Here is a 26995-nt window from a genome sequence, read left to right on the forward strand (position 1 = left end):
ACATTTCCCAAAGAGAATTACAGCTGTAGGTAAAAAAGCAATCCTCAAAAGAGATGTGTTGTTTGCTATAAAAACGTAAAAAAGGAAGGATTCTTCCTACTGGTGTCCTAACTGTGAAGCTGACTTGTGAATTAATCCACATTTTGAGATATGTCTCACTAACAAAACCTTTTAAGCTAATTACATACCTCCTGTTTCATGCTAAAGGATTTATTAATCGGTATTCTAGAATGTTTACTATTAAAGTTTGAAATATTATACACAAGTTAAAATAAAGTAAATTCAACAAACATGCTCATTTCTGTACTTTTATTTAAAAAAAACCCACGCAGATAGGGGGTTACAGTTACCTGCATAACTAATATGTTAAAGGGTTAAGAGGGTTAAAAATTTCTAGCCATCTGTATATCAATCAGCTGTACGTGTTGTACCTTCATTATCGCAAATTTCTTACTATAACTGATCGTTTTCTTACATATTTCAGTAACTTCCTTATATTTTCTTTTTTTAACTCCACAGCTTTACCAAATTCTGGCTGATTTTATATACTGTTTCTCTCAATACTTTTAATAAGACTTGAGACTGACGTAGTTCAACATGTTTTCATTGTGCAGAAAATGGCACAAAAAAGCAATTAATGTAATTAATTAAAAATGACAACAGGGCAGTGACTACTAAGGATAAAAAAATTGCTGCAATGGCTGAGGTCTCATTTCTTAACTCTAGGTTTTTAAAAAAAAAACATTCATATTATTAACTGGGATAGTTATTTGAAAAAGATCAATTTAATGCAATTTACTATACAAATACACAGCAATAACAATTATATACAAAATACACAATCTTCATGCAATAGTATTTTAAAATAACTAAAATAATAAAAATATAGTAATAACAATCTGGTATTTCATCAAAACAAAATTATATATAAATATAGATAATATAAAAGAATTTTTTTTTTACATTCGATAAGAAAAATTAATTCAGATACATGGAATGTAATTTTAAAAATAACAGTAAATTACTTACTAGGTAAAAAAAATTATTAAAATAATTATAAAAAAGATAACAATACTTTTACTTTCATGGAATTAAATCGAAATAACAATGATACAGTATACTAGTTTTCGATTTTAGGAATAGAAGGCCTGGCTTTACCTACTAGTTTGGAATTTGGTACAGCCCTAAACAAGAAGGAAAATCCCTGGATGGTCCCATAGATACATTTGCCACCTAGCAGAGTCCAGTGAAAAAGTGACTGCTTCACTAACACGTACTGTCCATGGCACATCAGCAGTGGCTAACACAATCCTCATGGTATTTATCCAAGGAAGAAGAAAGAAAACAAGATAGAGGATAGAAGGAGACGATCCACTGTCTATGATTGGGATTTACCACCTCCTCCAGGAGTGATGCACTAACTAAAATACATTTATTAATAATACATTAACACCATATCACACACAGAATGTTTGGCTTTTTTCTGAACACCATACTAAGGCACAAGTGTGCATAAAATTTAAGTTATTTAAAAATAAATTAAATGACAAATAACATGTTTAATCCATTCCTGTCTACATATTTTCATCTAAAGACTTAAGCCTAGCAGAGATAAAGATGCACTTTAAACATAAAATATAAACAGTAAATAAATAATGGGGGAACAACATATAACTGCTAAATAAAATTCTTTATTTTTTCATTTCTTTTAAGGCTTTTACATTCTTGATCCACTTTCTTTATCATCATTCTCTGTCTAATTCTTGTTCACAGATTAAGAAAAGAATAGTTGTCATATGAATATGGAAGCAGGCGGGATTCAAAATCTAACAGTATTCTTTTGTAAGAGCTTTTAGAACTAGTGGCTAAAGCAAAATAAACTTTAAACTTTGTTAAGCAAAATTTACAAGTGTTTGCTCACTATATGCATTATGTATTACTCTATTACTCAACTGAAACTGGATGGAGACTTCAGGACAATTTCTAAAACCTTTGGCTAGTCATCAAAATTACATGATGTAACCACGCATACACTACACACACACACACGCATTTCCAATCCTGCCAGTGTTGGCATATTAAATAAATATACTGTATTCATATAAACTAGTTTTCTCTTTGAACTCTACTAGCACTTTTTCCTCTCAAAACTTATGATTATTTTGGAAACTAAACATATTTAATGATGTGAAGTTTAAAACATGATAAATTTAATAATTATTTCATATATTTTTCTTGTGTTGCTGAAAAATAAATATCATAAAATGTAAAATTTGAGAATTTTTTTTCATTTTTTTATAGAATATGGTTCTTGATTTTATCATATTTACATATATTATGAAGTGTCATATTATAAAATGTGGTCAGATTCTGGCCATAAATTTGTAAAATTATAGTAAATAGAATTGTTAGTGTGTATTTAATTTGTAAGAGATGAAATTCATCTGAAAGCAACTTTTAACCTTCATCTATGGTCATACACAGCAAATTGTGCTTTTGGAAAAAAAAAGCACCACTATGCAAACGGTTTGGTGAAGGAGGAGAGGGGCACGTATTCACAAGTGACAAGTGAAATGTGCTGAGCCGCAGAAAATTGCCTACAGAACCACCACTTCTTTCAGTTTTGTAGTGAAAGATGCTTCAAGATGCACCTAACATTAGTTCAGGTGCTTCACTGTTAACACACAAAAAAGTGCAGCACTAATTCCTAATTTAGTTTGAAACAAATATTCTTTTCTTAATGTAAGTTACTATTCTACTTCAATACACAAGTAATGTAACTCATTAACACAGTGGAACCCTAATGCTAGCTGCAGTCCAGTATAAGTTCTAATTACTTCACAAATAGTAAGAAAGCTGAAGTATCTCACCACATACTATCTAACCTACTGAAGCCTTCATTATAAATGATAGACTGTACTTATCATGCACTGTATTTATATTGTTAAATTGTAATATTTGACATAATTACATAATAAGACAGAAATGGGTCAAACAAGACTGATTTTCTGAAACAATTAATAATCACAAAATGAAAAAACTAAGAAATATTAAAATAAAATATAAGTATAAAGCCACCAAATTCAGTAAAGTAATAGTAAGTAGTAACTTACTACTTAATTTGTGGTTTTATAATTTAAAACAAGGTAAAGTATCTTATCAACTTTTTAATTAAATATAGCAAAATTATTAATTTTACGCACAAGAAAAAATAAATTTATATAACGTAATAATCACTGTGATAATTTTTTATAAAAACTAATCTATAGTAGCTACACAACTTATTTAAAAATATGATCAGATCTAAAAAATATAAAATATTGCATCTATAACATGATATGATATTCTAAAACAAAGAAGGCCTAAAACACAATTACTTCAGATTTAATTTTTAATAAATTATGTTTGGACAATCTTACATGTAAGTAGAACTGAATTAAAAAAAATACGCATATTTTCATTTAATAATAAGGAAAAAGTACATTAAAATAAACCGATCACGTTTCTTAATTACCGACACAAAACTATATTCTTAAAGATACCCTAACACCTATGACAGTAGTAGTGATACACAAGTAATGTAACTCATTAACACAGTGGAACCCTAATGCTAGCTGCAGTCCAGTATAAGTTCTAATTACTTCACAAATAGTAAGAAAGCAGAACCAAAGCTGTAAAAACTGATCACATATAATTTAAGCCTCACTATCAATACAAACTGATTTGTTCTTAACTAAGACTATTAATGAAATTGAATTTAACAGCTCGCTTTACTAAATTTGATATTTTAGATTTAATGATTGTCACTCATCATACAACAGCTAGCACTGACAACCACTATGTAACAAACACAAAATAATTTCAGTTTTGAAAATAATAAAACATAAATTACTCTACCTGAAAAAATGAATAGTAATAAATAAAAAAAAATCACAGTGCAAAATTAAACAAATACATATACTAACAACACCATTAATAGTAGTCGACAATTTCCTTTACTTAACATAACATACTACTTTTTATAGTTACAGAAAAAATATCAACACTTAACAGTAAGTATATTCAAATGTAATAATTTGATATTTAATACCAGAGTATACAATTTAAAAAAAATACATTCAAATAAAACATTATGAATAAAGATTATCAACTATTCATTAGCAAGTAAATGTCTGATTTCGTCAATTAAGTAATTAAAATAATGAAAAATAGAAAAATTAATATATTACTATCATAAAAATCAGCATTATATACTGATGCCAAACTGGTAGTGGATGAGCAGCTTATGGAAAGTTAGATGTTTAGAATGTTTTTATTACATCATCAATTATCAATTCGTGTAGGTCCCTAAAAATGTTCCACATTCTGGACAATAATGCAATGCATCTTTGCAAGTGTCTATGCAATACGGATATAGAGCACAAGGCCAAAATCTGGAAAAAAGTTTTTTAAATATTTCACTTTTAATAAACAAACAAACAACAACAATAATAATAATAACAGTAATTTAAGATATAACTTGGGTTGTGGGGTTACCAATTATTAACAAATTTGAGAGGCAAATTGGTAGTTGATTGAATGATTAGGTTAAGAAAATATTATCCATGTACTTCCCAGCATATGTAGAATCGGCTAAGCCAAAAAATCACATATCATACCGTTTAAATATCTAAAAATGAATCTTGCCAATTGTTTTTTAAGTAATTCCTAAATTAAATTTGATTTTATGTTTGTGACAGTAATATATAATTTTATTTGTCCTTAATTCTATTACACATTTAACATTTCTGAAGTAATACAAATGAAACATAAAAATAAATTGCCAGGAGACAAACAAATAATTTTTGAATGACAAATCAATTATGATTAAAGCATAACAAAAACACAGCAACAAACAAAAGTCAATGTTATTCTAAAATCAGGTGGCTACTATTTTGCATCAGTAACATATCCTCTGATTTCAATCATAAAACCAAATTAGCAACACTGTGTCCTGGGCAACACGATAAAATTCACCCTTGTAATCTAATAGTTCCTCTAATGAATAACAAATTTAAAAATGCTGGGTACAGTTTATTACCTTGAGTGTGTAGTATTTGGGTACTTCCATATTAGCCTGTCGACCATAATCGTATACATTATGGTCCCATAACCGTATACATTATGGTCATCGACCATAACCATTCAAAATGAAGAGATCATTAACATATTTTACATATTAAAAACATAAGCATTATTGTTTATAATTATAGATATAAATTAACCAAACTTAACCTACACTTGCTAACCTCGACTAATTAACAGTAATGTTTTGATTATTTAAATAGTTTTCTGATAGTTTTGTTATTTCTTGCATTCTCATTTTTGTTTTTTGCATTCCTTTGTGTTTTGGTGTTAAAATTAACTTTTTTCTTACAGTCTACCATTGTCAGGGTAATCTAGGCTAGACTTCGATTTTATTGTTTTTGGCAATATAAATACATTTTTGTCCTTAACTGCGATTATTAACAGTGCAACAAGGCTATGCAGAATTATTTTAGTGCATTTGAGAGGATCTATAACGATTTTAGTAGTATAAACTGCTTCATTTCCTAGTCTGTTCATTACACCTGATTGTTCATTTTTTTAACTTTGTCAACTTTTGCGAGTAAGATGACTGATATAGAGGACTATGAGACTGAGGAGGATCATCATCCCGTTTCTATTGGTGTCTTGATTGGCCAGCGGTGAATTAACCCATAATTCTCCGACAGGAGCCGTTGAGACTGGAGCACAAATGCAGGACATTTGTTTCCTTCAATCAAATGGCCATAGTTTGGGTTCTGCCACAGCAGTTCATGCTGAAATTACTCGGATGGTGAACCTGAGGCAATTAAACTATGGTCACAACACCTCCAGGGACCAATCAGGCAGTTGAATCATCGGCTGCCATCTGGCATTGTGCACTCAGAATTGGGTAGTTTCACGGACGATGACGGCTGTATCTGAAGTAGACATGGAAAAGAGTGAGCTGAGACAACACCAGCTTATGCGACAGCAGCCTAAATCGCCACAGAGACAGGGTCAAAGAAGAGGTCCTGTGGGAATGCTGCAAGTCCTTGTACTTCAAAAGGAGAGTTGACAAAGGAAGGGCAATTCCTTTGTCAACATCACTGCCAGCAGGCGCTGGCAGTGGTGTTAACGTCCATCCACAATGCAGTGATATCTGCCAGGAGGCTTCTACGGTGACTTCAACACAGTCCTTCAGGGAATAGTGGCACAGGATAAGAAGCTGAAAGCCCTGGTGGGGGAGACCAGCAACACTAGACAAAAGATTAAGGCCCTGCTCAAGGACTTTAAGCAAACTGACAAGGAAGATGGAGGTCACATTGGCTGGTTTGGCAACTTCCAAACCGCCCTGCAGTGTCTGTGTAGCATGGTTTTCAAGTCAAATGGAGGTAGCCAGACCTCAAGGAGGGACCAGGAAATGAAGAGCATTTTGACACGGCTGATGTCTGATGATAAATTAATAGCGGCAGCGGCTTTGAGCTGGCCAAGAGAAGTGATGCGGGTGGAAAATTTTGCAATAATACAGGCTGATGTTTGTCAATTCTGTGATTTATCGGGAGCCTGGTCTTCTGGTGATCCATCGAGCTTGCAGAATGACATTAGACTGGGTGACATTATGGAAGAGAAGTCGAAGATCCTGTGGCAAGATGATGAGCTGCAAAGACATAGGAAATTCTGTCTATATTTTGACTCATCAGCAGGGGACCTGCCTGCCCTAAGGGTTATTCTACAGTCCTTGAGGAAAATCCAATATGAATCGCCGATGCCGGTTTTTCTGCCGCTGGTGGGCAGAATTGGGCAGTATGTTCAATGGCTGGTCTTATATGTGTTTCAAAGGAGAGGGGATCAGGTCAGCATCCAGTCCTACCCCACCGCAGACCACTGGTGCCCAGGGAACTACAGCAGCGGGGATCGCAAGGTCCACTCCAGCAGTTGGTGAAACCCACACAATTATAGTGAAGGCGGCTGGGAAGACCTACAACTTGTGGCGAAGGATGAAGGAGACTGTATCACAGGAGGAGGCTGGTGAGGTTTTGTCAATAAGGAAAGGAGTTAACGAGGGGCTGTGTATCAGGGTCAAAGAGGTGCAGAAGGCGAAAGAGTTGAGGAGCACTCTGCAGAGTAAAGCAGCCAGCCTCCAAGTTGATTATTATAAATCACGAGGAGGTAAGAGGGCGGTTGTCCATGTACAGGACATCGAGCTTGAGACCTCTGACCAAGAGACACAGCCTGCAGTGGCGAAAGTAGTAGGCACAGATCTTAAGGATCACGTTGGTGCATTTGGCATATGGCTCAACTAAAAATACGGTTATCACTAGCCAACGTGCGATGAAGAGGTTGATGGAAGAACGAATTAAGATAAAGTGGGTCCACTGCCACACCTATGTCAAGGAAGTTGAGGTCAGATGTTTCAGGTCATGGGGAGTGGGATACCTAGCGTCACAGTGCTTGGGTCCGGATAGGACGAGTCTGTTTCATTTGCTCCCAGCTCCCCAAGAGGGACCCAGGGTTGGCATAGCCGGGCCTGGTGGAGGCCTGTTAGAGTGTAGGACACTCCCCTGAGCTGTGTTATACTTAACTGCAGGATCTGGCCCGGGGTATGTGAAACAAAAAAAAAAAAAAATAATAATTACTGAATTTATTATTTAAATACTCAAAACATTACTGTGTTAATTAGTCAAGGTTAGCAAGCAAAAATTAGGTTTGGTTAAATTATATTTATAAAATTAATAAATATAAATGGTTATAAAAATGGTAATGTAATGGTTACATTGGGGGATATTAACAATAACCCAAAAGCTTGCAATTTATTGGTCAACAGGCTAATACGTACGTACCAATATTTCTATACCATTAGAGCCCTTTAATTTCATTCAAAATACAGAAATCGATTAATGCCATAAATAAGTTAACAGTATAATGAATACTAAGAGTAATTCGGTAGAATTATCATAATTAATACCATGTAAAATTAAAATATACATATATAAATATACACATATTGGTATTTCATCTTAGCAGAAAAAAAATTGAGATCTTAAAGATCTTAATCTCAATGAATTCTTTCCTATTTTTATTCTTAAGAATACATTTTGAAGGTACCTCATTGTACCCCATATCAATTCTCTCATACAAAAAAAATACTAAATTTTTAAAATTACACAAGTTAAGACATTGTTATAAAAATTCTAAACAAAATGATTATAACAAAAAATTTATAATTACTATTATCAGAAAATATGAAAACATATTTAATAATCTTAGCTGCACTGTTAATAATGTATATATTGATAAAATAATTAATTTGGATGTAAACATTTTTCAAAGTAATATGGCATTTTAAATTTTAAGCTTTTGGTATCTTAACTCAAATAATTTCTGCTTACTATGAATTCAATGATTGAGGTCTCTCTGAAAATACATTTTTCAACACAAAATAGACATAAATGATTAAGATAAAAATATTTTCCTTAAACTTTAACTGCCTAGGTGGATAAAAAATACTGGAATATTTATTCAAAATTTCATTCTGACACGGACAGTTCAATTATTAAAGAAAGACAATTGGGTACAAAAAAATTATTATTTAATCAATGACAATAAAATGAACACTAATCCCCAGCTACAATTAGGCCCTTGTCCCATCTTACTGTGAGCTTTCTTATTCCAGTAGTAAAAAATTGTTCACTTTGGTGTCTGAGCCATTCTTGACCTCATCATTGTTGCGAAACTTGGTAAAATATAAAAACTCTTTGAAAACCAAACAAAAAAAGAATTTGATGAGCAAGATTAGCTCTGTAAGGTAGATGTGCCAACACCTCCTGATCCAGTTTTAAATAGCTTCCTACTTCTTTTAAGCGGAATGGAATTGGGCATTATCATGCATAAGAATTACACATTTTGAGATAACCAGGATGGTTCCTTCTCACTGAAGGTTTCACTTTATTTTCTAGCATCTCACATTAGTATTAACTGATGATTATATGTTGGTCTTCCAAATAACTGCAATAAATTGGGCCTTTATCTTCCCAACAAACCATTAGCATCACTTCACCAGCTGATGCGTAGTTTTTGAATTTTTCCTGGCCATGTTTCCACTCTGTACTCAGAAGTTTGCATTCTGGCTCAAAATGACGAAAACAAGTTTCAGTATAAATTGTTATGAGATCTACGAAAAGCATTACCTTCCACTAAAAATTGTTCTTAAGTTCTGAAAAAATGTGAATTTGGTTATCTGCATGATTTTGATTTAATGTCTCAGAATCCATCTTAAACACATTTTGTAGTAATTCAGTTAATCATGGATAATGAAATAGACACTGTCCATTTCAGCATTAGTGTTCTTATTGTTGAGAATAAGATCATTAGTGCAATTTTACAATGCAACAGTCAAAACTTTTACTGGTTTTCTGATATGATGAGAATCAGTAACGTTTGTGCTAGCAGATTTTAACTCTTCAATCCACTTGTACAGAGCAGACTGTTTCTTTTGTGATAAATATTTCAATCACAGCTGACATTTTGAAATAGTCAAAAGAGTTTTCAAATGGATAATGTCTACATCAGCGGTGCCCCCAGTTGAATGTCAAACAGTTTGTTTTTCTACTGAATAGTTTTTCCATTGTTGCCATTTGTCTTTTTAATTATTGAATGACCTCATAATAAAGTAGCCCCGTAATAAAATTAACTGAATTAACTGTATGCTGAGTTAAATATACAGTTCAGTATATTTTGTACAGTATCTTTTGTAATACATGACTTTAGGATCACATTTCAATTTTCAAAGAAAGAATATGTACTTATTGCTTTTATTTATATTTTTCAGAAAATCCCTGGTCAAAACACAAAAAGATTTCTCAAAGAAAAATTCCTCATCGCATAACTTTTTCATCATTTACAATCTCAGGAATCTTTTTCAATGGATAAGTTTACTGTTAATTGCCCCGTAGAGCAACTTACGGTTAAACAAGAAAATGTTATACAAGTGGTCCTCAACTAAGCATTAGAGAAGTATCATTTGAACACTCACATCACTACTTTATAACTGGTGCCACCAAAATAAGATTTCTGAAAGTAAATTAACCAGGAGACAGAAAAAAATCACATTATCAAAAAATCATCAGCAATTACATAATACAAAAAACACTTGAATAATTTATACACTTAACAGTTATAGATTATCAGGTTTTTTTACAAACCAATACTTACAGGAAACACAGAAGCAATGCAATAAGATGAGTATTACTATTCGGACGGTATTCGACTCTGGTTTCAATAGGGCAATGACAAGAAGGACAAGTCATCCGTTGTGGAAATGGTGCAAATCCTTGTTCTACAACAACTGTAACTGGTCCTATAACAATCGGTTAAGATCTAATAAAATATGCAAAATAAGATACTCTAAGAACTCACATTATTTACCTGAGAGTGTCTGCCATGATAAATCTTCACAACTCATCATCATTTCAAATAATTAGTTTACTTTTCCATGGATATCATTTAATTATCTTCTTTATTTTCACACACTTAAATTGTGCAAATATACAATACATAAAACTACTTGCAAATTTTATAAAACAGAGAACCTCATATTTTAAAATATTAATAAATCAAACAATTTTATACAGATAAAAATTTTTAACCTATAAAACCTCATTGTAACCTCTTTGATGTTGATGAGGAAGCTTGCGTGTAACTCTGAGGAAAGGCCAGACAAAGGAGTAGTTGCTGATAACTGGCTTAATACTTTCAATAACTTCCAAACATTAATAGCGGATTTGGGTTGCACAACAGACTGTAAGTATTGTACGCACTAAGCTTTTAGTACTCTCTGTACTCTTTGGATTTCTTTAGGCTTTGATGTACTTTCTGGAAATTTTTTTTTCACTCCTCTTTTTAATAAACCACTATGATGTTCTGTTACGTAAAATACTTTTCAACTGAATCTCTGGATGGAGACAATTCATGAGGATTTCATTACAAATTCAACAAGAAGACTAAGACTCAAAACTTTAGCACAAAATGCCAGAACTTCGAACATGAATGATAAGCTAGGCAAGTTAAAAAGATAAATGGCTAGATTAAGTTCAGATACAGTAGGAATTAATAAAGTAAAGCAAAAGATGAATAAATTTTAAGTATTTTGGTATTACAAAAAATAGCACAAACCAGATAATGGAAATTCAGGAGCCAGTATAATGAATACAGCAATAATGTACCTTGACCTAGAAAATTATTAATAATTTTTATTACAATTAGTGAAGGAAGTGAAAACAGGATCAAAATTTTCAGATCACTATTTTTACTTCCTTGTACAAAGTAAAGGATGTACTGTGATCACAAAACATTTCAGTTTTCATATTTCAACAGAAATATCAATTCTGACCATCCTTGAATCCATTTTGACTAGTTTTGGTGTGACTTCTGTATGTACATATGAATCTCACATAACTCAAAAACGATTAGCTGTAGGATGTTGAAATTTTGGATTTAGCACTGTTGCAACATCTAGTTGTGCACCTCCCTTTTTGATTGCAATCAAAATTAAAATTTTAATTAATGAAATATTCGGATATTAAAGGGAAGGCACATCGGTTCAAATCAGACTTCATCTCCCTTTGTTTTTTTAAATTTTTTTTTAATTTTATTTATTTTTTTAATTCAAATATATTGATTTAATAATTACTAACCCGTGATTGTAAAACATTTTTACAATAAATAAAAATTCACTAACAATAAAAAAAAAATAGAGCAGCTGTCTATGTGATGTGCTAGTTATATATTTAATTTAGTGACCCATTTCCTAATTATTTTTATTTTACTTGTGACTTTATTTGTATTTATATTGGTCTTGGGGCTGGTAAGTACTAGACAATATTTAAAATGGCCCGCTGGAGCATTAATATTCTATAATTGGGGTAACACAGCCACATAACCCTACATAACCTTTCAAGTTTGACTGTTTCGACATTCGGCCCAGCTAATCGTCGTAAATAAATATCTCAACTGTGCTGTTTCCTTTGAGTACAAGGGAATAGTTATGAGTGTGACCGACCAAGAAAAGATCTGTAAAAACGTTTGTGGGAAGACATCTGACAAAAGTGAACCACAGACAATCTTGAGTAAACATGGTGACCAATTGAATGATGCTGATCACTCAGAGAATGACACCCGTTTTACTGGACAGACAAAGAGACCAGGAAGTTATGCTACCATGGCCCAGAAACTGACTTTACCCAAGCAAAACTCAAGCCATCATACTGGATGCCGTAGGAGATATTCTGATTAGTACATTATATCGTGACCATTGGTAAACTGGTTACTCCTAACAACATTGTATATACATCTAAGATCTACTTGGCAAACAGTTATCTTGTTAAATCAATTACCGAGAAGTACAACAAAGTCAATGTTGGGAACCACCTCCTGGAGATTCACCCTTTGTTAATTAAATTCAAATAGTAGTCCTCTCTAATGTGTGCCCAGTTATCCTGAATAAGTTATTAGAGGAAGAACTTAAGTGTTCTGGCATCCACCTTGGATCAGCTATTACCTCCCTGCGTGTTGTTGTCCCAGTACTGGGCTACGAACGTGTTCTGAGTTTTCGTCGCCAGGTATATGCACACCCTGAATATCTTATAAAGTTACTAAGCACCATGGACCTAACCTACGATAATTCACAGAACCGGATATATCTCTCGGCTGATGCTGTATTCTGCTTCCTCTGTAAACAACCAGGGCAAATTGCAACCTGCAAGAGGGAAACCTGTCAACATCTCAAGTCTGCAACCAGCAAGGGAACATCTCAAGGGAGTACAGACCAGATTTTAGAGACTGGTTTTCCTTATCTTTGCCAACCTCCAGGTGCTCCGAGTAAGGCGCAGAAGAGGACACTGTCCACCAACTCTAGCACATATGATCATCATGGAGACATTGGGAATGCAGTAGGGGCGCTGAACGATCTTCCTAGCCAGAGACCTGTCAGCAAAACAAGATGCAAGAAGCCAAAAAAGGATGATGACAGGCTTGACGCGGGTCTGGAACCCCTAGCAGAAATCTTGCAAGCCAAGGATAACAACCCTTGTCTTGAATCACGTAGACTTCAAAAGCTTCCTGTAATGCTACAGGGATAACTTAGCAGTACTAGAGTTATCACGAGATCACACACATCTAATACGATGGAACTGATACATATGCTTTGGGAAACATACCTGAAAGTACCAGAAAGAAGTATTAAAAATAGGTTCACGCGTGTAATAAATAAATTGGCACGTCTTGTCTTGAGTCAATTGAAGCTGCTGAAGTTACGAGCATGTCTGACGATAACTGTAATGACAGCACCACCGAGTCTCAATGGCAGCCCGCTCGCTGATAATAGTGTTTAGTCACACTTGCGGAGAACTTTTTATATAGACAAAATTCTCCAACTCTGTCACCCAATCCTCCAGAGAGAAAATTTACAATTTCTAATCAATCGACTCAGTCTTTCTCTGATATGCCTGCAAGAGACTAATTTTAAGGATAACCACTACATAGTTCTGAAAGGTTACAATGTCATTCTCACAAACAGATTGGATGTCTCCCACGCCAGCGGTGGTGTAGCCATCTTCATTAGTGATCAACTAGTCTATAGAGAAATTCAACTGCATACTAGCCTTGAAGCTATAGCTGTGACTTTGACGCTTGCTCCTGGAACGTTTACAGTATGTAATATCTATCTCCCAGCAGTTGGGACTTTACTGTAGAGGAACTGAAGACATAGTTAGGCAACTTCCAAAACCATTTCTACTGATGGGTGATTTTAATGCTCACAGCACTGGTTGGGGCTGCAATAAGTTGGACGCTACGGTTAAGTTAGTGAAAAGATTCCTCGAGAGGCCAGATCCTTATGCTGGGCTAATATACACATCTCAACAGTTCATATGAGACTTTTAGTGTCACGACCTAAGAATCTGTGATGTCTCCTCAGCCCACCTCTACGAATGGGGAGTCCTACATGAACTATACGGCAGTGACCATTTCCCCATTGAAATAGTGATCAAACACTGCAGTGTAACCAGTATTCCAAGAAGAGCGAACCCTAGGTGGCAACTACAGCACGCTAACTGGGACAGATTTAAGAGACTGGTTACTAAAAACGTTGAAGATTTACATTTGACAGGTGACGGAGCTCAAATACATGAATATGTTAAAGATTTTGCTGATCTTGTGATGCGTGCTGAACTCAGTATACCCAAAATGTCTGGATTCATTGGTAAGAAACGTATTCCCTGGTGCAATACGTTTCAAATGAATGCAAATTAACGATACGAGTAATGAATGCAAATTAGCGATGCAGGCATCAAAAAATGCTTTTCATAGATAAAAATGGCATCAGAATGAGGCAACCTTTGTCGAATATAAAAAACGATGCTCGAAGGCCATATAAAGATAGTAAATGTCTAGCATGGTGCAATTTCTTAGCCTCACTTAATAGAAACACTCCCAAGTGAGGTATGGAACAAAATCCACAAAATCAAGGGAATGTATAAGACCAATCATATACATGATCTGATTGAGAATAGTCGTGTAATTCACAACCCTTATGACATTGCAAATATTCTGGGTGACAGGTTTTCATGGAACTCGAGTGACTCAAACCTTGATAACAATTTTCTGAGGATTAAAAACAGCCCTGAATTCATTTTAGAGGACATACTTCAATGGAATAACATCAACTAGGATCTGATTGCCCATCTCACCTTGAGTGAATTAGGAGATGTACTTGCACATCTAAAATCTTTTAGCTCTGAACCTGATGGAATACTGCATGTCTTCATACGTGAACTCTCTAATGAGGGTCTTCAGCACCTTTTACAGCTGTTCTACATTATATTGGAGGAAGGGATGTTCTGGAGATCTGGAGGGAGGCTGTAGTCATCCCTGTGACTAAGCCCAATAGTGACATCACTTCAGCAGAGAACTACCGTTCGATTGCTCTAATGTGCACCCTTTGCAAGGTGATGGAGAAGATGATAAATAACAGACTGAAATGACATCTGGAGAAAATCAAATTCTTCTCCCAATACCAATATGGATTCAGAGAAAAGAGATCTACCATGGACCACCTAGTATCTATACAGACAGATGTGTATGAGGCATTTCACCTCCAAGGATACCTTTTTGCTGTAACCTTAGACATTGAAAATGCTTATGACATGGCTTGGAGAGAGAAGGTAATTGCTACCTTGTTACAAAATGATGTTCAACTGAAATATGTTGTGCTTTATAGCCAATTTTTTGAGTAAATGACTGATTTGTAGAACTAATGGAGTCCTTTCAAAGATCTTCAAAATTGAAAACGAAGTCCCACAGGGATCTGTCCTAAGTGTACTGCTCTTCTTGGTTGCTATAAATGGGGTGGCTGACAATATTACTCTGCCAGTTAAGAAATGTATCTTCACTGATGATATCACTATCACCTGCAGAGGTAAGGAAATTGGAACTACAAGGAAAATAATGCAGAATTCGTTGGACAGATGGGCCACAATGTAGTGGTTTCAAATTGTCTGTAACCAAGTCCAAATTTATTGTTTTCTCTAGGCAACCAGTTGGATGCAAAGACTTGGTGAGACTGCACTTAGGTGAAGATGAGATAAAGGGAACAAACAAGATTAGGCTTCTTGGCATAACTTTTGATGAGAAACTGACCTTTTTGAGACACATTAAGTACCAAAGCTGAATGTCTAAGGAGAATGAATGTCCTTAAACTCATTTCATCTTGCAACTGGAATGCGGATAAATCCATCATCCTGAACACATACAGAAGCATTGTTCTTTTGAAGTTAGAATACGGGTCTATAGTATATGACTGCGAAAGAGACAATTAAGGGCATACTTGACCACTTGCACAACACCTGCACTCATATGTCAATAGGAGCATTCGCCACTTCCCCTATACCAAGCTTACTGGTGGAATCGGATGAACTCCCATTGCGTTACAGGAGGAAATAAGAGAGCATCAAACACGCGATCAACTGCTCATGGCAAATGACCAGACACGCTCGCACTTCGCTACTTGAAGGAAGGATGTCCTTACCAGTCTTTCAGCCTCAGGCTACTTCGCTATCTCCAAGAACTAGATCTGCCTGCCCCAAAGATCCTTGAAAAGGGAATTTACAAGCGTCTCCAGAAATCTACCAATCTGAAAGTCATAAATGGGACACAGGTTTCCAGTCTGTTAAGAGACGTATTTAACAACATGGCCAAGACGTACAATGGGTACACTCTCATCTACATGGATGGGTCTGTCTAGGCTGATGGATGAGGCTGTTCCGTTGTTCTTCCTGACACCGAGATATTATATACACTTAATGGCTGTTCTTCTGTGTTTTTGCGAGGCCTCTGCGATTTACTCCGCCTTGTAAGTTATTGAAACCCATAATGATGACAGCTTCCTAGTAATTAGACTCTAGGAGTGTACTTGAGAGCTTGGGCGACAAACATTCTGAATCCATTGTCCAGATTATTCAGATCCTTTCAAGGATAAATAAGACTGTGATACTGGTATGGGTCCCTGGCCATTGTGGCATCCTCAGGAACTAACAGACCAATGAGGCTGTCAAGAGAGCTGCAATAAATGGCATCCGAATACTATTGACATGGGAGAGAGATTTCATGAGATCAGTCCGTGTAAAATTGTGGGCTCATTGGAATAGATTCTGGCTGCTGAGTCCTCCCATGGCAGTACAACATCCGGGAGGATGTGCTTGAGAAACACATGAGCAACACAAGAGACCAAGTCATCTTATCTCGGCTAAGGATTGGACACACCAGGCTTACCCATGCTCACCTACTTGGCTCTCCTCGGAAGATTTGTGAAGCTTGCAAGGTCAAATGGTCCATGTACCACCTGCTTGTTGATTGCCCAATCTTTGGAACCATCTGACAAAACTTAGACCTGGGTTTGGATATGAAATTTCTATTACACCAGAACGAAGGTATAAAATGTCTGTTGCGGTTCTTCTCCTACAGTGGAATGAAGAATATGATTTAGTGATTTTTGTCAATTTATGTATTTTATTTTGTATTTATTGTTGTCACTTGTCTACGTTTGTTATTTATTGTTCCTATTTCTTTATTGTTTATTTTTGTTCTTTATGATTTTTGTTGTTTTATATAATACTACATGATAGTGTTACTGTAGTCGCTAATGACTACAATTGTTGATGCAACTATATATATATATAGTTTTATTATATATATATATATATATATATGTATAAAAAAAATTATTAATAAAATAAAATTAGAAGTAAAATAAAATAAAAATAATAGATTTGCAGAAACATCTGATTATTTAATATTAATTGAAAATTATAATTTAAAATCGTATTATTTGTGTAATTTCTTAGCAAATTCTTATAAAAACTGTATAGTTATTTTTAAAAAAATCCTTTTATTTAATTATTTGAAGAAAAATAAAATACATTTTTAAATTGTGTTTAATTTAAAGCGATTATTGAACATTTTTTTCACTTGTGCATAATATGCATAAGATTTCTGGTGTGTCGTATAATTAAAGTTAAACTAAAAAAAGTTAATAATAATTAAACTTTTCCATTTAGTGAACTTATGTATACTGGTTACAAATATTAATTTTGACTTATGCTTAAAGTAACGTTTTTAATATTGGATACCAAAGGTAAGATTGTTGAATTAATATTTGTATAAATATTTGATGTTAATAAAAACTTATATTTCAGCAATTGTATAACTGTCGACTTTTATTAAAGAATTGAAGGATCATATCTCAGTTTCAAATGAAATAAGTTTAAATGAAGTGCAGCAAAAATGTGTATATGTAATTTAATAGATGTACAAGGAAGTCATGTGGTGTCCATATCAGATTTTTTCATAGTGCAGATCTCTTTTTACTAAGAAGGAAAATGAGGCAAATTACATTTGATCACAATAGGGACTGGAAGGGTGCTCTCCAGCGGAGAAAAATTCTGATCACCGGAAGAGGTGATTAGTATGTTTTCGAGGAGGCAAGGGAAACCCCGATGGGATGTCCGAGTTCGGACGAGCTAGGGAGGGGCAGACTGCGCTGCCATGAAACCCTGAGGCGACTGTGTTAAGCTTTTTAGCGTGGGCTGGTCGTCTTGGGGGAGTTGGAGAAAAAAAAACTTTACAAGTCATTTGATCACATTAACCTGTTTGGGTTTTTTTTAATGACTGAATTGATCCATCAAGTTTTGCAGGCTATTTCCCAGGATAACTTCACAAGGGAACAAGTTTTTTTTCTTAGCTATAATAATTACTATTTACTTTTACAAACCACACCCTCAATTACATTAACTGTGACTTTTACATTAACTTTGACAACATTTATATACCAGAAAATCTATGAACTTTGTCTCAGAAGATACATTACCTTAAGGTCATAATATTTTAGTAAAACTACTTGAGATTATAGCAATGTTTACAATAAGTCGGAAACAGACTCTGGAGCAAATATAACTGAATCTACTATAGTGTTAAATGAAATATTAGAAATCCATTTAATTAATTTAAATGCTGCCGATTAGAGAATCAAGCACATAGAGGCATAAAATTACAGATTTAGAAAATAAAGTTTGTAAAAAATTATAATGAAATTAGGCACTTGGCCCAATTTGTTATAAAGAAATTTTTAGTTTGTTTAAAGAAGGAAGGAATTTTTAGTTTGATTTCAAGAATGATCATCTTGAAAATTCATAGATTCACCATGTTAAAATAATTTTTTCCATTATCAATAAAAAAGAAAAGAAAAGATAATTAAAATGAATGTTAGTTGTTCTGTGGTTATAGATAACTATAACCACAGAATCATTATTTTATTAATTAATTAGTACAAAATAAATATTTTATGAAAAATGTTTTGACAGCCACTTTATTAACTGTGATTATCAGTTGAATATTCTTTAAAATGTTATTTTGTTAAATACTTTTAAGTTCTGTTAACTAAATAATATATCTTAGTAATTAGCAATCTATTTTATTTCAATATGTATGATATGTATGATGATCAATGTATGATTTCAATATGCAAACACTAGGTCACTGTAATCAATGAGAAGAGAAAATTTTAAGCAGTTAAGATAATCAGTTCAGAAAAATGATATAACAAACATTCTGAATATTAGCTATTAAACAAGGACAAAACAATTAGTATTAACAAAACAATGACAAAAAGTTAAAAAATAAAACTAATCCCATCAAGTGGAAACAAACACTACCAAAAAAATCTAGAAATTCTTTCTAGTTTCTAGAGCAATAATAAACAAGTATTAAATGTTAAAAAGAGGAATGAACCCTGCAACCATCAGTACATTAACTACTAAAAAGTCACATTTAGACACACCACTTCCAGCTTTCTCTTAATGTATACATCCAATATTGAATCGAATGATTAAAAATGCATCATAAACAAGTATAAAAGTATTATTTTATTACTTTATTACATATGAAATAAAACACATTATTTACAAACAATTCTTTAAAAATGACAATCTCAAAGATGGCTTCACAATTTGTTTCACACATTCCAACAGTCTAGTGCATAGGTTACCCAATCACATTTTCCACCACGTCTACATAGATTCAAGCCTCCTATTTTTCATTCTTTTGTTTTTTAACATCTTTGAGGTTGCATGGTAAATGTGTGATTTCAACTACCTCTAATGAAAAAAATCAATGCACATAGATCTGATGGTCGGCCAAGATGTTCCCGTTCTTTAGATGATGTGATTAGGAAACAATTCCTTACAACTGTAATGGAAACAGTCCTTGAAGTATGGTTTGTAACACCATCTTGTAGAAATGACATGTTTATTAACAGGATGATGAGTTAATTCAGGCTAAAGGAAGTTTTATAAAATGTTAAATAGTGTTGTGAATTTACAGTAACTGCATGCTCAATAACATGCTAAAAAAAATATGGCCCAATAATTTCAAATTATGAAATAAAACCCCAAACAGTTAGTCACATAGACACTATGAGGCTGTTTTTCATGTAATCTTTTGAGGATTTACTCCTGACCAGTAGCAAAAGCTTATCATTAAAAGATTGTTTAGGAGGTCTGGATTAACAATTAGCATGTCCAATAAAGAAATGAAAGCAAGTAGGTTACATGATCAACATCATTTAACACATGCACAGTCTGAATTTTTTAGATGATACTGGAGGTCTTGATGTAAAATCTTACTTACATTGCAATCAGAAATGCATGTGATACTGCATGTCCTTTTGTTGACAAGAGCAGGATTTTGTTGTGGAACAGTCTCCACTCTCACAAATTTCCTAGTGTGCATACTTTTAACGCTTCCAGTTCTTTTAATTGGAGAGTCTGATTTCCTCACAGTTTTAATCAAGCAGGAGGCACCAGATTATTACAGAGGATGTTAAAAGGATTCTAAACACTCACTGTATGATCACATAATTATCATTGTTCTTGTGATACACTTTAACAGCAAAAGCATAAAGTGCAAGGCTTTACAATCCAATTGTGACTGAATGGTAAAACAAAGGTTACAAGGTACTTTCTTCTTCCCCACTCATCAAGGTAGACTGTATCCAGCAGTTACCAAATTATCACCATCGTTTCACTATTCACTATCATTGTACATATAAATAAATAACATGTTAGACAAACTTACATACACACACTCACATGAGGATGGGGCGAAAAATTTCAGGCCTCACAGAAAGCTGGCATCCATGATTCCATTCTTCATTAGTTTACTGTAAGATTTTCAGGTTGCTGCATTACTTAGTATAGTATTTACAGTTTTTGGAAAAACTAGAAATTCATGCAGTGATTAAATACTTTTTTCTGAAATGCTTAAATGCAAAGTAAATTAAAGAAGACCTTTAATTTAAAACACTGGGAGACTCTTCTGTATTAAATACAATGCTGGGTTGCAGAGTTTAAAATGGGTCAACACACACTAGTGATGAACCACACAGTGAACACCCTTCATGACAGAAATAATAGAAGTGAATAAAATCGTTTTGGCAAATCAACAATGACAGTGAACGAGTTAGCAGAGTCTGTAGTCATGTCAACAGAACACATGTGCAATATTTTGGATGGAACAAGATGTGCGCTATAAATGGGTGCTACGTTTGCTCAGACCTGACCAAAAACAGTGCTGAAAAAATGTTTCAAATGATTGTTTCAATCTCTTTTGGCACAACCCAAAGGAATTTTTATGTCATGTGACAGTTAATGAGACTGATCTGGCTCCCAGTGACTACCATTTGTTTCCTAATCTAAATAAAATGGCTTGGAGTGAAGAAAATTTCAACAATAATGAAGTTATTGTCGCCATAGATGATTACTTTAAGGGGTTGGATAAATCGATGTACTGAACTGGCATAAGCGCTCTTGTGGAATACTAGACAAGTGTATATAACCTAACAGCGACTATATTGTAAAGCAAATCAAAATGTACCAAGAAAAATATTGTTTTCTTGGCCAGCCTGGAAATTTTCATCCTGCCCTCATATATATACAAAATATAAGTTTGAATAAGAGTTTGTGTATTTTGCAAGTGAATAATAAAACTCTGTATTATTTATAGATAAGAGATGAGAACTAGCAAATACAGCCAGCAGGGCTTGTAAGTATTCTCTCTCTCTGAATAATTCAGTTTAAGATTTTGGTAAGTATTATGAAAAAAAAAAAAAGATAAAATGCTGAAATATTTGACAGATTTTCTAATACTCACTTTGTGGTGGTACTTTGTTATTGACTGCTTCATCATATGTTGGAGGTGGTGCTCTTTCAGCCATATTTTTTTTATGAAATTTTACTGTAACAAGAAAACATAGTTATCTTATAGAATCATATTACTAATAATTATATCATTGCATGTTTGCACACATAACAGGTACAAAGCCAATACCCTCCCTTTAAAACTGTAACTGATCAGAACAAGTTCAGTTTTGCAAAACTTTCAACTCAAAATAAATGTGAACAGTAAACTGAAATTTCAACGCTTTGGAAGGGAAATTACATAACAAAGAGTAAATTTATTGACTGTTAAGTTTCTACCAGTTTTATAATGTGAAAAACAAAACTTTTACTAACTGATTACCTGGTCATTAGAAATCTCCAAAATTCTTCTTATCAAGCTTTTTTTAGGAATATTTTTAACAGGTTTTTCATATTTTTATTACAGAAAAATTGGAGAATACTCACTGGCATATAGACTCAAACAGTGGACATATGGACATTTTCATTTAAGATGTTATAAGCTTGTCTAAGCTAAAGCGCACGCGCACGCAAACAAAGAAACAGAAACATAGATGTAAAAATCTATAACAATCTCATAACTTTCATAAAAAGAAATACTATTATTTTTCTTCTCTCCAAAGAAACTTGAGAGGAATTCCATGATATCATATGAATCATATTAAAACAAACATTATTGTACTCAGAAATCACAGTTTATAAATAAACTTATCAACAAAAATATCATTCAACACATATATGCACAGATATGGAGATCACAGATCATAGAAAATATCATTCAAAATGCACATTGACAAGAAAATATGATATATGTTTTTTTTCTTTCTTTAACATTTATCAATTTGAAGGTTGTCACAAATAAGCTAATTGTAAATACAGTACCTTCATACAGAAAAAAATCATATAATAAACAACACAAACATTCATGTAAAAAATAAGTTTTACAAACATAACAAAGAAACATTTATATAATTATCAATTCACTGATACAGTTATATAAATCTGAAAAGTAACTTAAATACATAACAGAATTTAAAAAAAAAATATTGTTACCTATGAACTAACAAATTCAGACTTCGTAAATGCCTTATACATTAAAAAAAAAAATCACAATATACATATAATAAAACATTAAAATTATGATGAAATTTTATAAAAAAAATCTTTATAACCCATATAAAAAATGAACAGAGAAGCATGATTACATATACATAAAGTACAGAAGATAAACTAAGTTTATTGATTAAGTTATTGCCGCCATAGATGATTATTTAACATCAAATAAGTAAATAATAAACTTAAATATAAAATATATAATTTAATAAATAAATTATTTATTTGTTTTGTCCTGGTTATCCAGGACAAAAAAATTTAAGTTTATTTTTTTCCAAAATAAATACTAGCTCCAAAAATAAAAAAAACTCTTGTAATCATATGGATATGAATAAACTTTTACGTATTAATTTTTCATATATCTTTATGATTATCATAAAAGGGAAATGAAAGCAGAACTGCTGAAACTGCTTGTCAAATGGATTGGCTACACTGTCTTGTAAGTAAGGTTTCTAATTTTAATCTTTATGTGGAAAACTTTGTAAATCTTTTTTTATATGATTATCCATAATTTTCTAATTCATTGACAATACTCACAATAACTGAACTGTATACTTGATTTGAATTTAAAATACAACTAAATAAATAAATTTGTTATTCTGATCAGTACAAAATAACTTAGCATGCTAAGAATGGATAAGTATGCTAATCCACAAAAAAAAAAAAAAAACACCACAAAAAAAGAACTGCACCTGCATTCGCCTGGATGGATCGTGGGAAATAAATGCAAAAGAAAATTTTAACATCTAAAGATACTACATAAATAAAATTATATTTGAAGAAGCTACATGTATATGTTACACATAGATGCAGAAAATTTTATTGAAATTATTTAAAAACTAATTGAAAAGAATAATATGGATTCTGTAAAAGAAAACTTTTCATTTCATTTTTGATAAATTGATGACATCTTTTAAATAAGTCGGTAACTATTAAACATGGCAGCAGAAGTTTATTTAATAAAGACCTTCCTCATACACCAAAGAATTGTAGTGATACACAAAAAAAAACAAACAAAAAACAGGTCTATTATCTTGTTTGATAAAGGTGGTAATTATTAGTATTTACAAAAATAAAACATTTTTTTTTTTAGCAAATGTAATATATTCATTAAAATAAATGTATGAATATATTAGCATGTTTAAATGACTAACTTATGGATACAAATCTATAGATTAAAATTTATAGTTAAACAATCATCTAAAAACCCAGTTTTATATCTTGAAAACTCATTTTTACATTTTGAGAAAGTTCTAGGAGATATTACATTTCAGATAGGAAAATGCAGACATAACAAATGTTAGTAATCCCAAAATTAGTAATTTATTAGGATGCGCCAAAGTAAAAAACAGTATGATTTCATTGTGCTACTGAGAAAATTAATTTGATTTTCCCATAAGAATTTATCAGCTATAAATTAAGACATAGGACATCTAGAAATTTTACAATATGGACAACAGAAATAATAACATTAAAAAAAACAGCAAAATTAAACTCAAATTAGCAATGTTATGTCTACCATAATGCAACGGTTTTATCCATATTAAGTTACATAAAATATACCCCTATCTCATGAATAATATTTTGAACTGTCAACATACAATCTTCTAGTCCCATCAATGATTATCTATGGATATAAATACAGCTGTATAATTTGCAAAAGGTAAAAATGAATTGAGATTTTCAGGCAGCTTATTAACAATAACAAAAATGATGGATTTGAGGGAACATGTCCCTGTGGCACCCTAACATTTTGTAACATGAAGTGAGGCAAAAAATAAATTTTTTATATATAGAAAAATTCAATTATTCTTTTCCAGGTAAGAAAACCTATGTGTTATCAAAAGATGAAATTTTAGGATGAAATATCAGAAAAGAATTGATTGAACTCATCAGCTACAAAAGTATGAGATGAGATAATGGAAGTAGTCCTGTTGTATTTTTGATTAAGTGGTTTTGTTCACTTTATTATCAAATCCTCTTTCATTTTTATTCTCTTTATAAGATTTAACTTGAATCTGAATTTAGATATTAAATTAGTGCAACACAACACTTTAATATTACAAATAACTATTGCATAATCGATTTGTAATCTTTTGAGTAATTTTTGGAAGATAATCTAAATTTTGAAACTTCATGTACATTCCTTAGCACAGAGCTAGATCTTACAACTACAGCAGCCCATGCATTATTATTTTAATGTTTAAATTGGTTATTTTTTTTATTGAAAGCAAACTAAAAAGTATTCACAATTTTTTTTTATTTCTCATAATACATTAATAATGCTCTTACAATTTTAATCACATATATACTGATCATCTTCTTAAAAGAATGTAAAAAATTTTTTATCTTATATGTTTGTACTAGTAATTGATTTTTCTGCATCCGACATTCTTAAAAATCATAATTTGCTCAAGTCCAAAAATTGTCTTCAGGCAAACTGGTAAAAGGTTTGGCTGAATTATTCAAGTCAGCTGGGAGATGTTATTATAAATGAGTTAACAGTTCAATTTTTCTGGAATTTTAATTTTTAATTTTATGGAAATCAAACATTAACATTGCTACAATCATAAAATATGATACTATGTCATTGGCGTTAACAGGATTTTTTTAACTACCGAAAAGTTTATTTGGAGAGGTTTCAAAGTATCAGAAAAAGTTCTAACAATTAACATCAAAATAAAACTGATACTCGCAATAAGCATTCAAAATTAACTACTGAAAATCTTCAACGAGAAGGGAGCTTTAACAAAACTTGTGTCTCCAATTTATATATGCTTCCAACAATTACAATTAAACTTATTTAAAATTTCTTAATAGTTAAGTGATCAAATTTAATTATTTTATTTCTGATTATTTTATTAACTACTTCATTCTTCTTTTTAGTTTATCCCGACCTGGGGGGTACGTTGATTCAATCAATTAATTGTGCCAATTTCTGTGCCTTTATTTTAGCCCAGTATTGTTTCATTCTTTCTAACTGTAATGTTTTGATTTATATGTTTTTACAAATCAAAGCATTACAGTGCTTTTAACACCCTTCATGCCAGAAATGATAGAAAAAGTGAATAAAATCACTTTGCCAAATCAACGAGTGACAGTGAACGAGTTAGCAGAGTCTGTAGTCATGTCAACAGATGCACGTGATATTTTGCATGAATAAGCTGTACGGTAAACAGGTGCCGCATTTGTTCACGCTCATCCAAAAGAGTGCTGAAAAAACATTTCAAGTGATTGTCTTGAGCTCTTTTGGCACAATCCAGAGGAATTTTTTATGTCGTGTGACAGTTGATGAGATTGATCTGGCTACCAGTGACTATCACTTATATCGTAACCTAAAAAATGAAGTTTTTTGTTTATCCCCCAAAAAAAATTCAATCAATTAATTAAGGATAAAATTCAAGTAGATTTTTATTTTAACGATAACGTATCTGAACATCAATTACAGATGGAAGTATTTACTGAAAATAAATTTATAATAGAAAAAGAGGCACATTATTAATAACAGGAAAAGAATATAGCAATTACAAAACTTACATAACAACTCTTCTAATATTTTTTTCAATTTTACAACAAAAAGTTGGATACTTCTTGAGAATTTATGTCATCACAGGAAAAAAATATAGAATTAATTTTATGGGAGTTGAAAACTTTTATTTGACTGCATTAAAAAACCAATTTAATAATCTTCCATATTTTTTACTTTTTTCTCATATTAATGAAAAAAAAGTTAATTAAAATGAATGATAACTGTTATCTTGATCCAATAAGGGAAGAAACCCTGCAAACCCCCCCCCCCTCAATACCTAGTCCTAATGGACTTTACTGGAGCTCATCCTTTAAACCACAGCATATGACTTCTTTCAGTCACATTGGCCAGGATGCCACAGGCGACATTCCCATCAGTGAAACTATTACTAAAAATAATAAAGCACCCCTCTAAACATGTCCAGTCTCAAGCAAGACAGAAAATTATACTCGCCGAAGGAACTGAATCACCTACCTACCTACCTGAAAGATAAAATGAGTTCACATGCGACACATACGCGGAAAAA

At 32.5% G+C, this 26995-nt stretch overlaps 1 protein-coding gene across 2 annotated transcripts in view; it reads right to left on the minus strand.

The window, feature by feature from the left end:
* Nucleotides 1-763: 763 nt before the first annotated feature.
* Nucleotides 764-26995, minus strand: part of LOC142323314 (lipopolysaccharide-induced tumor necrosis factor-alpha factor homolog) — a 69297-nt gene continuing 43065 nt past the window's right edge. For both annotated transcript variants that reach the window (XM_075362832.1, XM_075362919.1), the window contains exons 2-4: nt 21802-21885; nt 10258-10402; nt 764-4433 (exon numbers count right to left, since the gene is read on the minus strand). In XM_075362832.1, coding sequence (XP_075218947.1) covers nt 4331-4433; nt 10258-10402; nt 21802-21885 — 332 coding nt within the window. In that variant the 3' untranslated portion in view covers nt 764-4330. The remainder of the gene's footprint in view (nt 4434-10257; nt 10403-21801; nt 21886-26995) is intronic.

Source organism: Lycorma delicatula, chromosome 1 (assembly GCF_047948215.1).
Source record: "Lycorma delicatula isolate Av1 chromosome 1, ASM4794821v1, whole genome shotgun sequence".
NCBI lineage: Eukaryota > Metazoa > Arthropoda > Insecta > Hemiptera > Fulgoridae > Lycorma > Lycorma delicatula.